Genomic DNA, 19,659 nt, shown 5'->3' on the forward strand with positions numbered 1-19,659 from the left:
ATGAGCCACTGTGCCTGTCCTGTCCTACTGTCTTAAAAAAGGCATCACCAGGTGGCTCCTGTGGCTCAAAGGAGTAGGGCACCGGCCCCATATACTGGAGGTGGTGGGTTCAAATACGGCCCGGGCCAAAAACTGCAAAAAAAAAAAAACAAAAAAAAAAGACATCACCTTGCCATATAGAAAAATGATAGAGAAAATTAACAAAACCAGGTTGGTTTTGGAAAGATCAACAAACTTGACAAATCTTTAATTAGATTGACAAGAAGAAAAGAGGAGAATCAATTAATATGGGAGATGAAAAAGAGGGCATTTTAGCCAATTAAAAGTGTTCAAGAGAGTGCTATGAATAATTGTGCACCAACAAAATTCCTTGAAACACATAAATTGCCTTACTCAATCAGATACCAAAAATCTGAACAGATACAATAAAACATTGAATCAGTTGTCAAAAACATCCCAGGCGGCGCCTGTGGCTCAGTGAGCAGGGTGCCAGCCCCATATACTGAGGGTGACGGGTTCGAACCTGGCCCCAGCCAAACTGCATTAAAAAATAGCTGGACATTGTAGCAGGCGCCTGTAGTCACAGCTACTCTGGAGGCTGAGGCAACAGAATTGCTTAAGCCCAAGTCCTGGAGGTTGCTGTGAGCTGTGACACCATAGCACTCTACCAAAGGCAACAGAGTAAGACTCTGTCTCAAAAAAAAAAAAAAAAAAAACCCAACAAAGAAAAGTTCAGTAGTTAAATGCTTCACAGGTGAATTCTACTAAACATTTTAAAGAAGAATTAGTATCAGTCTTTCTCAGACTCTTCCAAAAAACGGAGGAGTGAACACTTCCAAATTGTTTCTATGAAGCCAACATTACCACAATGCCAAAATCAATTAATAGCACCACAGAAAACTATAGAACAATATCCCTTATATGCAGTGATGTAAAAATCCCAACTAAAATACTAGCAAAGTATAAATGTCTTACCACAACAAGTAAGTAAGTAAGGTGACGGTTATGTTAATCAGTTTGATGTAAGCATTCCACATTGTATATCAAATCAGCACATTATACCCCATTAATGTGCACAATTATGATTTAATTAAGAAAAAACTAAAATAACTAACAAACTGTATTCAGAGTATTAAAGTATCATACATCATAATCAAGTGGAACTTATTGCTAGACTACAAGGATGATTAACATATGAAGATCAATTATTATAATACATCACATGAAATGAAAGAGAAAACTACATGGTTATTTAAATTGATACAGAACAGTGAATTTCACAACATTTGACACTCTTGATAATGACATGCAGCAAACTAGAAATAGAATATTATCTCAATATGGGTGGTGCCTGTGGCTCAGTGGGTTGGGCCCTGGCTCCATATACTGAGGGTAATGTGTTCAAACCCTGCCCCGGCCAAACTGCAACAACAACAACAAAAAAAATAGCCAGGGCAGCGCCTGTGGCACAGTCAGTAGGGCACCAGCCCTTATACCAAGGGTGGGAAGTTCAAGCCCGGCCCCTGCCAAACTGCAACAGAAAAATAGCCAGGCGTTGTGGCAGGTGCCTGTAGTCCCAGCTACTCGGGAGGCTGAGGCAAGAGAATCACTTAAGCCCAAGAGCTGGAGGTTGCTGTGAGCTGTCACGCCACAGCACTCTACCGAGGGCAACAAAGTGAAACTCTTGTCTCTAAAAAAAAAAAAAAAAAAAAAAATGAATATTAACTCAGTATAATAAAGGCCATATGTGAAAAACTCACAGCTAACTTTATACTCAGTGGTAAAGACTGAAAGCTTTTCCTCTAGAATCAGGAACAAGATAAGGACACTCAATTTTCCCATTGCCATAGAACATAGTAATGAAAGTCTTAGTAAATGTGGAATGTAAAGGTCTTAGCAAAATAACTAAGAAAATGCCAGGAAGGCTATATTAACTAGTATGATGAAAATGTGTCAGACGGTCTGTGAACCAAGTGTATGGTGCTCCATGATCAATGTACACAGCTATGATTTAATAAAAATAAATAAATAAATAAATAAATAAATAAGTAAGTAAGTAAAAGAGAAAGTCTTACCCAGACTAGTTAGGCCAGAAAAAGAAACAAAAGATATCTAAATTGGAAAGGAAGAAAAGTTATGTATGGTCACAGATAACATAATCTTACACAAAGAAAACTGAAAATTCCACAAAAAATTGTTAGAAGTAATAAGTTGAAGAAAGTTATAAGATACAAAATCAACACCCAAAAATCAATTATATTTTTATGCACTAACAATGAACAATCAGAAAAGGAAATTAAGAAAAACAAATCTATTTACAATGACCAGTAATCACAAATAGTGTTGAAAAGAAAATATGATCCCTGTCACTAATCATGGAGGCTAACGCAACTCTATCTTGGATGTTCATCAGCCATGTTGACTTCTGATTAAACCCAGTTCTGGAAATGCTTCTAATATTTCTAGTTTCACTTACTTGCTTTAAATTCTGCCCTTATATCCAAACAACTTTGATGTTTTTATAAACAAGCTATTACCATAAATCTTGCCCTTAGGCAAATTCTTGCCTTTCTGGAAAAGATCAGTCAAGCTGTTCTACTCCTTCCTTCCCTTTGGTATTTGAGTGCTGGGTCTGGAGTATAGCAGGGTGGGGATCCACCATCTCTCCACCAACTAGGACTTGGCTTCTGTTTGTAAGTCTTTATTTAAATGTTTCCATCAGATAAAATGGATTTATTGTTGGGGGCCCTAACGTGCTACACATAAACCCTTTCCCCTCCTCTTGTTCTTCCTCTCCTCCTAAGACAGCCTCCTCTTCAGACAGGGTGTCAGTTTGCATAGACTTGCTCACCACAGAACACTAATAATTAGGGAAATGCAGATCAAAGCTACAGGGATATGCCACTGCACACTTATTAGTATGGCTATTATCAACCAAACAAGAAAATCCAAAAAGCAAAGTATTGGCAAAAGTGTGGACAATTAGAATCCTCATGCATTATTGGTGAGAATGTAAAATGGTGCAGTCACTATAGAAAAGAGTATTGATACAGGATTCCACCACTCAGGGCTAGACAGGGAGTCTCCCATTCTCTAGGCCCAGGTGAGGTCAGAAGTCAGACCCCCATTTCCAGGCACAAGCAGACTGCCTTTTTCAGGACACACCTTTTGGGCTCTGATAAGATCATGAACAAAGCAGCCTCTGATGGTTTTGGGGTGGTTCCACCTTGGGTAGGGACACAGACCCTAATCCTTTCTCAGGGACAAAGACTGTAAAGGACCTGATAACCTTGCCCTAGTGAAGGAGGAACTACATTCATTCGTTACCAAGTGCCAGCCAGGTGTAATCCTCTAGACTTAAAACCCCTAGATAAAAGAGTCCACGTGGAGACTCCTGAGAGAGTTCTTCAGTTCTTTCCCCCTTTCAGAAACTCTGGTGCTTTTCTGTATTCCTTTCTAACTTCTGTTTGTTTTGTAGAGACAAAGTCTCACTTTATCGCCCTCAGTAGAGTGCTGTGACGTCACACAGCTCACAACAACCTTCAACTCCTGGGCTCAGGTGATTCTCTTGCCTCAGCCTCCTGAGTAGCTGGGACTACAGATGGCTGCCACAACACCCAGCTATTTTTTTGTTGCAGTTTGTCCGGGGCCGGTCCCATATACCCACCACCCTCGGTATATGGGAACGGCGCCTTACCCACTGAGCCATAGGCGCCGCCCTTCCTTTCTAACTTCTAATAAAAGTCCTAGCTTACCACAGATATGTGATCCGTGGGTTTATTCTTTGAATCCCCGAGACCAAGGACCTACTGAAGAGCGAAATTCTGGTATCAGTATGACAACTTCTCAAAAAAACTGAACATAGAATTACGTATAATCCAGCATTCTGTATATATCAAAAAGAATTAAAAATAGAGACTTTAATAGATATTGATATGCCTATGTTCATAATAGCATTATTCACAATAGTCAAAAGGTAGAAGCAACCCAAATGTGCATTGATGGATGAATGAAAAAACAAAATGAGGTCTGTACATATAATAGATCATAATTCTTCTTTACAAAGGAAGAAAATTCGCACACTTTCTACAACATGTATGAACTTTTGTCCCAGTCACTATAGGACAAATACTGTATGATAATTCCTCTTTATGAACTAGAGTAGTCAACTTTATAGAGATAAGGAGTAGGGTGATGCTTTCCAGAGACTGAGGGGCAGAGGAGAATTGCGATTGAGTTTCAGTTTTGTAAGATGAAATGTTCAAGAGATGGATGGTGGTGATGGTTACACAATGTAAATGTACTTAATATCACTGAAATGTACACTTAAAAATGGTTAAAATTGACAGTTTATGTCATTTTACCACAATAAAATAAAATAGGGAAAAGAGGAATGATTTTAATATAAAAGACATGGACTTCTTTAACTTCTGATACATACATACACCTTTCTGACTATTTTTAATATAAAAAACAATATGTATCTTTTCTGGCAGAGTAAAATAAACATTTACAAATATTTTCTTCTCTCATGTTAATTGGTTTTTGTAATTAGCAAACATATAAGTGTCTGTTGTAGAGAATTGGTATGATAAATTGTGGTATATCCATACAATGGCTTAAAAATACAGTCTCTGAAGTCACCTCCACTGGGTTATAAGACAGACTTCATTACCTACTACATCTGTGACTATGGGCAAAATACTTAACTGCTCCTTACTTCAGTTTACTCATCTATATAAGTGCCTTATTTATTGTTAAAATAATTAATAGAGGTAATACTTATGAAGCATTGAAATTGTATCTAACGTACATGAATGTTTAAGAATACTGCTATTGCTATTACTGCTGCTACTATCATATCATTATTATTATTTAGTGGCAGTTTTAAAAGAGATGGTAGGATCTGTGCTATGGTTTAACTGCATCCCCAAAAGTTAATGTGTTGGAAACTTAATCCATGTTCATGTGATAAGGATGGCTCTACCCTCGTGTGTGGATTAATATCATTAACACAGGAGTGACTTTAATTATAGCAGCAGAAAATGGGCCGCTGTATGGACAATCTGTATGTATTAATACAAGAGAATTATCCATAGTATATAGATTAAAAATAAGTTGTAGAATATGAGTAATATAGTCATGTTTTTAAACTTTGAAATATGGTAGCTTTTATTCTCTGTTGGAATATTTTATAGTGAACACATATCAGATATACATACATTCACTTGAAAAAAAAATCATACTCTTTGGTTGTTATAGTGTGCCTGTAATGTTTAGAAAGAAAACAAGCCTTTAGAAATACCAAAGAAGGGCGGCACCTGTGGTTCAATGGAGTAGGGCGCCGGCCCCATGTGCTGGAGGTGGCGGGTTCAAACCCAGCCCCAGCCAAAAAAAGAAGGCAGAAAGAAATACCAAAGAGGCTTAGCGCCTGTAGCTCAGTGAGTAAGGCGCCAGCCACATATACCAATGCTAGCAGGTTCGAGCCCAGCCAGGGCCTGCTAAACAATGACAACTGCAAAAAAAAAAAAATCAAAGAATTTGGAAAAAAATTATTTCATATGACTTGTAGAATTCCACTTTACAGAAATTTTACATTATATATATTATCTTCGAGGTAAAATCATCATGGTACAAGTTGAATGTACCAAATTTGAAAATCCAAAATCTGAACTTTTTGGGTGCCACCATGACCCCCAAAGGAAATGCTCATTTGAGCATTTTTATTTTTGATTTTCATATTTGGGATCCTCAGCTGGAACAAAATGCAAATACTCCAAGGCCTGAAAAAATCCAAAACACTTCTCTGATCTTAAGCATTTTGGATGGGGGATACTAAGCCTGTATAAATTTAAAATTGCTGGACTAGATTCTTCTTTAGATAGCTTGCTTATAAACAAAATGAAATTGTAATTTTTTCTCTTTTAATTGGTATAATTGATACTTATATTAAAAACAGAACATATACACAAAACTGTATTGCTCTTATAGTTTGATATATTTATCACTAGTTTTTTATTAATTTGAATCAATTACTACATTTCTATGTTACTTTAATGTTTCTTCAGGCTTGGATCACATGCACATTGTAAAGGGGAAATGCTTAGAAATTTCTATTTGATCATATTTCTAGCTGAATAGAGTTTTAATCCGTAGGATAAACTAAGTTAATCTCTTGCCATTTCTTTTTCATAATATTTGCAAAGAGAAGAGATCGTTTTCTCTTCCTTTAATTGAGTATCTGATCACAATTCCTACTCAACCCATGAGTGTCTGAGTGATTGTTAACAGTGGTATATTCATATTAACTGTCTTCAGGGATTGAAGATTCTTCTAGGTTTGTATAAATAGTATTAGAAATGGTGTTTCAGGGAAACAAAGATTTTCTTACTGCAAAGACTGGTGTCTGTGAGAATAGCTACAATTCCATAATTTTGTGAATGAATTTTATTTGCAATTTAGATAGTAGTAAGGCAATAGGGAAACAATACAGCCATAGAAAAATCAAATGGAGAAGAAGTCCTTAATAGAAATGTTTTCAACCATTCCAACAGTTAAAGTTTGTGGTGTATTACTCTTTTGATAGAAACACATTGTTTTCTTATAGAAGTGTTAAGTATCAACACCATGCTATTTGGTATTACAAAATGATGTCAAGTGTTTTCCTTTTGTTAACAGTCTTGATTTTCAAACATAGTTTTAAGACAAAAAAACTGAGAAGAGACATGTCACAGTTGTTTCGAATGCAGTTTGAATTTCACTGATATATGTTTGATAATGAAGTAATACTGGTTCTGTTTTCATAAGAAGTCCAGCTTACTATTAGTGTTTAATTATTCCTTAAAATCATTTTCCTTAAAAACTAAGTAAGAATGCTTCAAATTAAGTTTTAAAGAGAATAAATCGGAAGGTCAGACAGGTGACAATTCATTTTACAAGTCCACATATATTGAGGAAAAAAATTTTATAAGAAAGATTTCATGATGGCTAAAACCCATTTGACAAAGGAAAATGTATTAAAAAATACATTTTTATTAAGTTTTCATTATTTGTATAGGACTGACTGCTGATGCCAGAGTAGTGATAAACAGAGCTCGTGTGGAATGTCAGAGCCATAAGCTTACAGTGGAGGACCCAGTTACTGTGGAATATATAACTCGCTTCATAGCGACTTTGAAGCAGGTAAGCTCCTATTCTCAAAGACTTCTTCAAATTTTCTCATTTTTCATCATTACTTGTCCTGTCCCAGAAGTACTACAGTTACTTAGCATTTAGTCTATTAAATCTATTAAATTCCTTATTATTTCTCACACTTACTTTATACTGACACTATTATTCCAGTAGGAAACATTGATTTAATTGTTAGAAATCCCAATCAGTATTAATTCTGGGAATTTTATTCAAATTTAAAAGAATAGTAGGACAAATCTATTTTTTTTTTTTTTTCATTTCTTTTGAGACAGAGTCTTGCTCTATTCCCTGGGCTAGAGTGCAGTGGCATGATCACAGCTCACTGCAACCTCCAATTCCTGAACTAAGTGATCTTCCTTGCTCAGCTCCCTGAGTAACAGGGATTAACTACATATGCACACCACCATGTTCAGCTGATTTTGTTTTAATTTACTTTTTGTAGAGACATGGTCTTGCAATGTTGCCCAGGATGGTCTTGACCTTCTTTTCTGGACTCAAGCATTCCTCATGCCTAGGCTTCCTAAAGTGCTGGGATTGCAGACATGAGCTGCTGCACGAAGCTAATAAGTCTAATCTTATAAGGAGATTTTTACATTTGGGGAACAATTCTTTAAATGTTTTCCAAAGATATACCCATTATTCTTTTACCTAGAAATCTCGTATGGTTTGCATATATCCCCAAAAAGCATGTGCTGGAAACTTAATCCCTAATGCCTTAGTGGTGGGAGGTGGAGCTTAATGGGAGGTGTTTAGGTCTTGAGCGATCCACCCTCGTGAATGCATTAATACTGATTATAAAAGGGCCTGAGGCTGCAAGTTCAATCTCTTGCTCTCCCTTATACCCTCTTGCCCTTTCACCTGCCACCGTGGGATGACGCAGCTAAGAAAGCCCTGGCTGGCTAGATGTGAGCTTCTTGACCTTGGACTTTCCAACCTCCCTAACTATAAGAAATGAATCTCTGTTATTTCTATTAATAAATTACCCAGTTTCAGGTATTCTGAAAATTGCTATTCTGGTATACCAGGTATTCTGATATAGCAGCACAAAGTAGACTGAGGCAAAACCTAAACATAATTGATCAAGTTGAGATGTGATTTCTTCTCAATCCCTACATAGATACGTGGCTTAACATTAAATATAATCATGATATATACATTTATTATGTTTTTACTTTTATGTACTTTATATATGGCAATATTGTCTTTATAGTCATCATTCTTACTGACTCTTATTATATTGTTTCTAGTTGCTACCCGATAATTTAGTTACATTATTTCCAGTTTCTTAGTTACATTATTTCCAGTTTCTTTTATTCTCCTTTTTTCTTTTTCAGCAAATCTAATATTCCTCTATCTTTGTCACAGCTTCTGTTTTTATTTTCTGAATTATGTTGTTAAATTAATTTTTAGTATGGGATTACTAGATTAAAGATTATAATTGGTTTTAAGACTCTTTATATGTAGGTAAATTGCTTCTTAGAAAGATTGAACTAATTTTTATTGTACAACTTAGAAATGCATAAATGTATCCCAGCAGAATCATCAACATAGGGTTTTTCATTTTTCTTTTATTTTGCAAAGAAGTCTCACATAGGAGTATAAATAGTTGTTTTAATTTCTATTTTATAATTAGCAATAAAGTTGAATTTTTTTCTACATGTTGGTTTCCTATTTTTATTTCTCTTGGTATAAACTATCTTTTCTTTTGACAGGCACTCAAGTAGTTATGAGTGTACCTGCAGGAACCGGATTTTTGGAGTTTAAATCCTGACTTTACTACCTCTTAGTGCCTTGGGGAAACTATTTACCTACTTTAGGCTCAGTTTTCTTATTTATAAAATTAGCATTAAAATAATACCTATTTAGTTGATTTGCATTATATATTTCAAGCACTTGATTCAGATTTTACCATTTGTTTTGTAGAGTTTTTTTAATAAACTTATTACATATTCTGTATGTAAGTTTTAACCAATTGAGTTATAATAAAATTGTCCTTTTTTTCAAATTTGTTAATTCATGTTACAAGAAAGTCCAATATTTTTATGTTATTATACTTTTCTATTCTGTTTGCTTCAGCTTTCCCAAATGCTAAAATGTCATCCACCAAAAAAAGGGGCAGAACATTATATATGAAACTTCCTGATTGTGGTTTTTAGATTTTCTTCTAGAAATATTAAGACTACATACAAAAGTATTTATAGAAACATAGTCATAAGTCTGTGTGAAATTGGGATCACCACTGGCGAGAGGGACGTGGAGCTCAAAATAGATACCTGAAATGCACCTTTTATCCTTTTAAATTATTTTAATCCTGTATGTGTTTTACTTTGTGGCTCAGTGAGTAGGGCGCCAGCCCCATGTACCGAGGGTGGTGAGTTTGAACCCAGCCCCGGACAAACTGCAAAAAAAATAGCTGGGCATTGTGGCAGGCACCTATAGTCCCAGCTAGTCAGGAAGCTGAGGCAAGAGAATCACCTACGCCCAGGAGTTGGAGGTTGCTGTGAGCTGTGATGCCACAGTACTTCTACCAAGGGTGATAAAGTGAGACTGTCTCAAAAAAAAAAAAAAAAAGAAGAAGAAGAATACTATATTCAGCATAAAGCTATACTTCAGAAATGAAGAATTTGTCTTTCCCACACAAGCAAAACCTGAGAGAATTCATTACCACTTGACCAGCGTTGTAAGAAATGCTTAAGGTAGTTCTTTGTCTAGAAACGAAAGACCAAAGGATGATAGCTGCCATTATTAAAAGTGACAAAAGAATAAAACTCTCTAGTGGAACAGATATACAAAAGAGAAACAGAATGGGCGGCACCTGTGGCTCAGTGGGCAGGGCTCCGGCCCCATATACCGAGGGTGGTTCAAACCCGGCCCCAGCCAAACTGCAACAAAAAAATAGCCAGGCATGGTGGCGGGCGCCTGTAGTCCCAGCTACTGGGAGGCTGAAGCAAGGGAAATGCCTAAACCCAGGAGTTGGAGGTTGCTGTGAGCTGTATGACGCCACAGCACTCTACCATGGGTGATAAAGTGAGACTCTGTCTCTAAAAAAAAGAAAAAGAGAGAAACAGAAAGGAATCATCAAACTTTAATGCTACAGGAAACCACCAAACTGCAAAGATAAATGAGAGAGAAAGAGTATAATAAAGTATTTAGGAAACAATCAGAAAACAATCAACAAAATGCTAGAAGTAGGTCATACCTATTGGTAGCAACCTTGAATGTAAGTGGTCTGAAGTTCTGAATTAAAAGATATAAACTGGCTAATTGGATAATAAATCAGTACTAACTGTATATTTCCTGCAGAAAAGTCACTTCACCTATTAAAACACATACATGACTGAAAGTAAAGGGATGGAAAAAGATATTCCACACTAACGGACTCCCCAAACAAGCAAAAGTAACTATATTTATATCAGATAAAATAGACTTTAAATCAAAAGATACAAAAAGAGACAAAGAAATTTATTATGTAATGATAAAAAGATCAATTCAGCAAGCAGACATAATAATTGTAACTACATATGGACTCAGAGCTAAAGGAAGAGATAGACCCTAATAATAGCTGGGGACTACTACACCCCACTTGTAGCATTGGACAGATTATCTGGACAGAAAATCAACAAACTCTGAACTTCACCCACACCATTGACCCAGTGGGCCTGACAGATACATGCAGAACATTTATGCAACACTTGAGAGTACACATCAGTACATGTAACATTCTCCAGGATAGACCACATGATAGGACACAAAACAAGTCTCAACACATTTTTTTAAATGGAAATAATATCAAGTATTCAAGCTGAAATGAAATAAAAGTAGAAATCAGTAATGAGGAAATTTGGAAATTGTACAAACAAAACATGGAAATTTTTTTGTTTTTTTATTATTGGGGATTCATTGGGGGTACACAGAAGCAGGTTACATTAATTGCTTTTGTTAGATCAGGACCCTCTTATATTTGTGTCCCGCCCCCAAAAGGTGAACCCTATCTTGACCCCCCCCACGCCCTCTCTCCTTCCCTTTTTCAGCTCTCCCCTTCCCCTACCCCTCAATGTGTGAATGGAGAAACACATGGAAATTTTGAAAACATGCTTCTGAATAACCAATAGCTTAAAGAATAAAAAATGTAAAAATTTCTTCAAAAGAATGAAAATGGAAACACAATATACCAAAACCTATGGAAAACAACAAAAGCAGTACTAAGTGCCAATACCAAAAAAAAAGTAGAAAAATTTCAAATAAAGAACCAAACAAAGCACTTCTAGAAACAAGGAAAACAAAAATAAACCAAATGTTGTTGGCCCTGAATCAAGGCCAGCAGTTTGCTGAAGCTGTTGGTTTCAAGCAGGAGCCTAAATTATCTTTCTATGGTCTGTTGGCCATTTCAGAACTTTGGAAATGTAATGGTCAATTCATTAGAAAGAAATAGTATGAGTCATTGGTGATAGATATAGGCTAGTATGTGTTGTAGTCTTAATACTGGGGTTCTAAAATATCCATAAAATATTATTATATTTATCTCAAGAGGATATTTAAGTTATTTGTTAGAATTATAATGCTGTTAAATCTTCCCCCAAAATTACTGTGGATTTTTACCCAAAATAAAAAGATAATTCTACAGTAGAAAAAAATAATAATAAACCAAACATAAAATTAATAGAAGGAAAGACATAAAAGAGCAGAAGTAAACAAAATACAGACTAAAAAAAAAAAATACAAAACATCAACAAAAAGAAAACTTGGTTTGGGTGTGGTTTTTTGTTTTTGTTTTCGAGACAGGGTCTTGCTCCATCGTCCTGGATAGCATGCAATAGCGTCGTCATAGCTCACTGCAACCTCACCCTCCTGGGTTCAAGCAGTCCTTCTGCCTCAGCCTTCCAGGTAGCTGGTGCGTATCATGACTGCATTAAAAAAAGACTCAAATAAAATCAGAAACAAAAAAAGGAGACAAACACAGTTCACCCCAAAAACATACTGAGGATTATTAAAGACTATTATGAAAAACTATACACCAACAAAATAGAAAACCCAGGGAAATTTTTGGACACATAACCTACCAAGATTCAACCAAGAAAAAATAAACAGCCTAAACAGACAAATATATTGAGTAATGATACTAGGTTAGTACCAAATATCTCCCAACAAAGAACAGCTCAGGAATGAATGTTTTCACTGCTGAATTCTACCAATTTGTCACAGACTATTCTAAAACTTAGAGAGTTGGGAATTAATTCTTCCAAATTCATTCTATGAGGCCAGCTTTGGCCTGAATCCAAAACCATATAAGGATACAACTAGCAAAGAAAACTATAGGACAGTGTCTCTTATGAACATAGTTGCAAAGATCTTTAAAAATATATTAGCAAACCAAATCCAATAGTACATAAAAAAATTATACACCATAGTCAGTGAAATTAATCCCAGAGATGCAAGGATTGTTCAGCATATGAGAATCAATAAATGCAATACAACAAATGAATAGAATGAAGGGAAAAACATACGATCATCTCAATAAAAGCAGAAAATGTATTCAGTAAAATTCAACATGAGAGGTTTTTAAAAAAATTCAACAAATTAAGTATAGAAGGAATGTACTTCAGTACAATGGGCCATATATGACAAATTTGTAGCTAACATCATATGGAATTGGGAAAAGTTTAAAGCTTGTCCTCAAAGAACTGAAACAAGACAAGGATGATCACACCACTTCCCTTCAATATAGTATTGGAAGTTCTACAAAGAACAATTAGGCAACAGAAAGGAGGAGATCCAGATTGGGAAAGAAGAAGTCACATTTTCTCTGTTTACAGATACCGTGATCTTACATACTTAAAAACCTAAAAGATGGCTCAGGGCCTGTGGCTCAAGTGGCTAAGGTGCGGGACCCACCAAACAATGACAGCTGCAACCAAAAAAATAGCCGGACTTTGTGGCGGGTGCCTGTAGTTCCAGCTACTTGGGAGGCAGAAGCAAGAGAATAGCTTAAGCCCAGGAGTTGGAGGCTGCTGTGAGCTGTGATGCTACAGCACTCTACCCAGGGCAACAGCTTGAGGCTCTGTCTCAAAAAAAAAAAAAAAAAGAGTTGGAGGTTGCTGTGAGCTGTGTGATGCCATGTTACTCTACCAAGGGCGAAAAAGTGAGACTCTGTCTCTACAAAAAAAAAACCTAAAAGACTCCGCCAAAAAACTCTTAGCACTTATATACAAATGCAGCTATAGGATGCAGAAATCAACATACACAAGGCAGGAGGATCATCTCAAGCCAGGAGTTGGAGACCAGTCTGGGCTATATAGCAAGACCCAATCTCTACGTATAAAAAATAAGTCAACATACAAAAATCACTAATGTTTCTTTAAGTCAGTAATGAACTATCTGAAAAAGAAAACAGTGCCATTTATAATAGCTGCCAAAAATTAGATGAAATCCATAGAAAGAAACTTAACCAAGAAGGTACAAGTTCTCTACAACAAAAACTACAAAGCACTGATGAAAGAAAATTAAACAGGATCTTAAAAAGTGGAAGATATCCTACGTTCATGGAGCTGAAGAATTAATATTGTCAAAATGAACATACTACTTATGGTAATCTGCAGATTCAAAGCACTCTATCAAATACAATGTTTTTTATGAAAATTTTAAAAATTATAAAATTCAGGGCGGCACCTGTGGCTCAGTTGGTAAGGCGCCGGCCCCATATACCGAGGGTGGCGGGTTCAAACCCGGCCCCAGCCAAACTGCAACCAAAAAATAGCTGGACATTGTGGCAGGTGCCTGTAGTCCCAGCTACTCGGGAGGCTGAGGCAAGAGAATCGCTTAAGCCCAGGAGTTGGAGGTTGCTGTGAGCTGTGTGAGGCCACGGCACTCTACCAAGGGCCATAAAGTGAGACCCTGTCTCTACAAAAAAAAAAAAAGAATTATAAAATTCATAGGAAACCACAAAAGACCTTGAATAGCCAAAGCAGTCTTGAGCAAAAAGAATAAAGCTAGTGACATCGTACTACCTCAAAATATACTGCTACAAAGCTGTAATAACCAAAACAGCACAGTACTGCTATAAATATAGTCATTAGTCACATATGAGGTCTGACAATGAAGTTCACAGACTCATCCTGGAAAAAGTGCTATATACATCATTGCTGAATATCACTATGGTCTGTTTCAAAGTACTCCTCTTGGGAAGCTATGCACTGACATCAGCACCTAGTTCACGCTTCAAATCAGTTTTGAAACTCTTTCTGGAATGGTCATCAAAGCTATTGTTATATGACCCTTGATATCAATGTCACCAAAATGGCTTTCTTTCAATATTTCCTTTATCATCGGGTAAAGAAAAAAGTCATTGGGAGCCAGATAGGAGAGTAAGGTGGGTGTTCCAATATGGTTATTTGTTTACTGGCTGAAAACTCCTTCACAGACAGTGTGATTTGAGCTGATGCATTGTTGTGATGCAATAGCCACGTGAGTTGTTGGCAAAAAGGTTCAGGTTGTTTTTATCTTTCTCAGCCTTTTCAGCACTCCAATTAGTAAACTTGGTTAACTGTCCAGTTGGTAAAAATTTATAATGTGTAATTCTTCTGATATCAAAAAAGGTTAGCAGCATTGTTTTGACTCTTGATTTGGACCTTTAGATTTGGAATTGGCTAACTTCCATCGTGCACTTAAAGACTTTGTTTCAGGTGGTATTGGTATACCCCTATTTCATCACCAGTTATAACATGACCCAAAATATCTTGCCTCTTCAAAAATCCTTGGCATACATCAACTATCCTTTGCTTTTGGTCATTGGTGAGCTCCTTTGGGGCCATTTTTGCACACACCTTTCTCATGCCAAGATTTTCAGTTAAGATTTTCCTTGCTGTATCTCTGGTAATGTGTACTTGGTCTGCTATGCTTCTCACAGTCAGTCAAGGTTTTGATGCACAATTGACGAATTTTTGCAGTGTTTTTATCCTGACCATTACTGACCACCCTGACCTTTTCACCCTCATGAAAACATTTAGTCCATTTGTACATTGCCGTTTTTCTTCATGGCATTGTCCCCTTAAATTTGGACTAACATGTCCCTGATTTCAGTTCCACTTTTGTCACATTTAACAAAAACTTTAATGCTTATTTGTTGCTGTAATTTAAGCTCCAGTATTCTCATGATGACACATAAAAAACAACATTGATAATGAACACCATCCAGCAAGACACTGCCACACGTTGACACAAGTACAACTGTGATATGCTGATATACTAAGGTTATGAAACCTTACCAAGTTGTTTGTACAGTGCTGTCCATGTAAGCACATTCTGGCAAGTTCATGCACTTAATTGTCAGAACTTGTAGACCAGTGGAACACAACAGGAAACCCAGAAATGAAACTACATTTATATAAACAACTCAATTTTGACAAAAGTGCCAAAAACATACATATGAGAGAATGGGCAGCCACCTCAATACATGGAGTTAGGCAAAGTGGATAATCATATGCAGAAGAATGAAGTTAGACCCTTATCTCTCACTGTGCATAAAAATAAACTCAAAATAAGACTTAAATATAAGACCCGAAACTATAATTCTACTAGAAGAAAACATAGGAGAAACACTTCAGGGCACTGAGACTTAAATATAAGACCTGAAACTATAATTCTACTAGAAGAAAACATAGGAGAAACACTTCAGGCACTGATCAGGGCAAAGATTTTGTGAATTAGACTTCCAGAGCACAAGCAACAAAAGCAAAGATAGACAATTCCTGGCCAGGCATGGTGACTCACACCTGTAATGCTAGCACTCTTGGAGACCAAGGCAGGTGGATTACTTGAGCTCACCAGTTCAAGACCAGCCTTAACAAAAAAGCAAGACCCTGTCTCTACTAAAAATGGAAAAATTGAGGCAAGACCATCACTTTAGCCCAAGAGTTGGAGGTTGTTGTGAGCTATGACACTACAGCACTCTACCCAGGGTGGCAGCTTGAGATTATGTCTCAAAAAAAGAAAAAGGGTGGTGTCTGTGGCTCAGTGGGTAGGGTGCCAGCTCCATTATACCAAGGGTGGTGGGTTCGAACCCAGCTCTGGCCGAACTGCAACAAAAAAATAGCCAGGCGTTCTGGCAGGTGCCTGTAGTCCTAGCTACTTGGGAGGCTGACGCAAGAGAATTGCCTAAGCCAAGGAGTAGGAGGTTGCTATGAGCTGTGACACCATGGCACTCTACCAAGGGCAATAAAGTAAGACTCTGTCTCAAAAAAAAAAAAAAAAAAAAAAGACAAATAAGATTATATCAAGCTTCTGCCCAGCCAAGGAAACAATAAGCTTAGTGAAGAGACAACCTGTAAAATGGGAGATAACATTTGTAAACTATTTATCCAACAAGAGCTTGATATCCAGAATGTATTAAATACAAGAAACTCAAACAACTCAAAACAAGCAAATGAAAATCTGGTTTAAAAGTGAGTGAATGAACTGAAGAGATATTTCACCAAAGAAATACAAATGGCCAACATATATGGAAAATTCAGCCACATCACTAATCATCAGAGAAATGCAAATCTACTCCACAGTGAGGTATCTTGCCCCAATTAGAATGGCTATTATTAAAAACACAATAAATAAATAAATAAATAACAAGTGTTGGCAGGCAAAGAGGGGCTTTTTTTTTTTTTATTGTTGAGGATTGATTGAGGGTACAAGAAACCAGGTTACACTAATTGCATTTGTTAGGTACTGTTATACACTGTTAATGGAAATGTAAATTAGTATAGCCTGAGCTGGCGGGTTTGAACCCAGCCTGGGCCCGCCAGACAACAATGACAGCTGCAACCAGAAAATGGCTGCGAATTGTGGCGGGCACCTGTGATCCCAGCTACTTGGGAGGCAGAGGCAGGAGAATCGCTTGAGCCCAGGAGTTGGAGGTTGCTGTGAGCTGTGTGATGCCATAGCACTCTACCCAGGGCCATAAAGTGAAACTCTGTCTCTACAAAAAAAAAATTAAATAAATAAAAGGCTGAGGCAAGAGGATTGCTTGAGCCCAGGAGTTCCAGGCTACAGTGAGCTGTGATCTTACCACTGCACTCCAGCCTGGGAAACACAGTGAGGCCTTGTCTCAAAAAAAAAAAAAAGAAAGAAAGAAAAGAAAAGAAAATTAATGCCACTGTGTGCAACAACATGGATGAGCCTGGAGGACATCATGTCAAGTGAAACAAGTCAGGCACAGGAAGACCAATGCCTCATGTTTTCACTCATATGTGGACACTAAAATGGTTGTGCTCAGAGAAGCAGAGAGTAGAATATGGGTTACTACAGGCTGAGAAGGGGAGGGTAGAGGAAACATAGAGATCTATTAAAAGGATACAAAATTACGCCTAGATAGGAGGTATAAATTCTAGTGTTCTATATAGATCCATAGGATGAGTGTAGTTAACAATGATTTGTGTATATTTTCTTTTTTCTTTTTTTTTTTTTTTTTGTAGAGACAGAGTCTCACTTTATGGCCCTTGGTAGAGTGCCGTGGCATCACACAGCTCACAGCAACCTCCAGCTCCTGGCTTAAGCGATTCTCTTGCCTCAGCCTCCCGAGCAGCTGGGACTACAGACACCCGCCACAACACCCGGCTATTTTTTGGTTGCAGTTTGGCCGGGGCTGGGTTTGAACCCGCCACCCTCGGCATATGGGGCCGGCGCCCTACTCACTGAGCCACAGGCGCCGCCTGTCGTATATTTTCAAACAGCTGGAAAAGCGATCTTAAATGTTCCCAACACAAAGAAATGATAAATGTTTGTGGTGATGAATGTGCTAATTACCTTTAATCATTATTTGATATTTATCAAAATATCACTCTGTACTTCATAAATATATATACAATAATAATGTTCTGATTAAAAATACATATATAAACTCTTCTGTACATATGTAATAAAATTGAAAAATAAGAAAATAGATACTATACATAGATAGACAAGACCAGAAAGAAATCTCGTATAAAGCTATTTCAAGCCACAGAGTTCATATAGCCACACAAAAATTGCCTACAAATTTCATCCTTTCCTTTCTATCAAGGTTGTTGATTTGCATAACCTCTATCGGTAGTAGTTTCAGTGTGAATTCCATTCCTCAAAGCATAAATCCAGGAGGTTCTCTGGTACTTAAGTAAAAAGACATAACATTTGTTTTCCACAGACCCATTGTGTATGAGGAAAAAGCATGCTTTTTCTTCAAGAGATGCAAAAGTATTCCTGTGTTGGGATTGAAACAATGGTCTTTTGGGTGTGTGTCAAAGAGTCTCTTTCTGTTGCCCGTGGCTATTGTGCAGTGGTGTCACCATTGTTCACTACAGCCTCAATCTTCTGGGGCTCAAGTGATCCTCCTCTCTCAGCCTCCTGAGTGGCTGGGACTACAGACATCTGCGGCCACACCTGGCTAATTTTTTCTATTTTTGGCAGAGATGGGGTCTTGCTCTTGCCCAAGCTGGTCTTCAACTCCAGAGTTCAAGTGATCCTCTCACCTTAGCCTCCCAAAGTACTAGGATTACAGGCATGAGCTACTGCACTCACCCAAAAGAATTCTCTTACTTGAGTTATTAAACAGGTATGACTTAGTAGATAGTGAACAGAATATACTTCACAATAATAGTGTCAAGTAAGGATACTTGATAATAGGCTCTGCACCCATAGTAGCTCAGTGGTTATGGCACTGGCAGCGTACACCAGGGCTGGTGGGTTGGAATCCAGCTCAGGCCAACTAAAAAAATGACAACTGCAATAAAAAAAAATAGTGGGGTGTTGTGGCGGGTACCTGTAATCTCAGCTACTTGGAAGGCTGAGGCAAGAGAATTGCTTAAGCCCAAGAGTTAGAGGTTGCTGTGAGGTGAGACACTACGGCATTCTACTGAGGGCAACATAGTGAGACTCTGTCTCAAAAAAAAAAAAAAATACTTGATAATAGTAGAAAAAAAACTTAAGAACGTATGTAAACAAACTTGTGATGTTATTTTATAGACTATACAACTTAAATTTTAAAAAATTTCATCATGATTTGAGATTAGTCCAGAAAGGGTCAGGAAAAAGATCTTTAGTACACATAGAATAAGAATCAGGAAAGCAGATTTTGGTAGCAGTGCTTATAATTACTTTATGGATTTGTTGGGAAGCGGAGCATGATGGCGGATGGGATGGATGTGTAGCCCACCTCTCCCAGGTCATCAGGTGAGAGGAAGTGGGGTCTGGACCTTTTCCCCGCGTGGATTGTTGGTGTGGACAGACAGCTACAGATGCGCAGCAAATTGGTGGATTGCTGTATATGAGGTACAATTTAAAACCATGGACTCGGTTGTAGAGATTTTCCCTGGTTGGCCGTGCTGGCTGGCAGGCCCCTCCCTCACAGAGGACAGCAGCTTATAATTCCTGGCAAAACCCAATTGACGAAAATTTATTCCTGAGCCGAGTTTAGTGACCTGAAAGGGGTCCCTCTCAGAGCCACAAGGG

The 19,659-nt window shown here is 37.4% G+C and overlaps 1 protein-coding gene and 1 non-coding gene across 2 annotated transcripts in view; both read left to right on the plus strand.

Moving 5' to 3' along the window:
- The window catches only part of PSMA8 (proteasome 20S subunit alpha 8), a 77,338-nt gene that overhangs the window by 26,221 nt on the left and 31,458 nt on the right, over positions 1–19,659 (plus strand). Inside the window, exon 3 of the mRNA XM_053571597.1 lies at positions 7,058–7,182. Coding sequence (XP_053427572.1) covers positions 7,058–7,182 — 125 coding nt within the window. The remainder of the gene's footprint in view (positions 1–7,057; positions 7,183–19,659) is intronic.
- Positions 11,492–11,625, plus strand: LOC128572204 (small nucleolar RNA SNORA2/SNORA34 family). The gene has a single exon (XR_008376111.1). It is a non-coding gene; the product is annotated as a small nucleolar RNA SNORA2/SNORA34 family (small nucleolar RNA).

The sequence above is a fragment of the Nycticebus coucang genome, chromosome 19, assembly GCF_027406575.1.
Source record: "Nycticebus coucang isolate mNycCou1 chromosome 19, mNycCou1.pri, whole genome shotgun sequence".
NCBI lineage: Eukaryota > Metazoa > Chordata > Mammalia > Primates > Lorisidae > Nycticebus > Nycticebus coucang.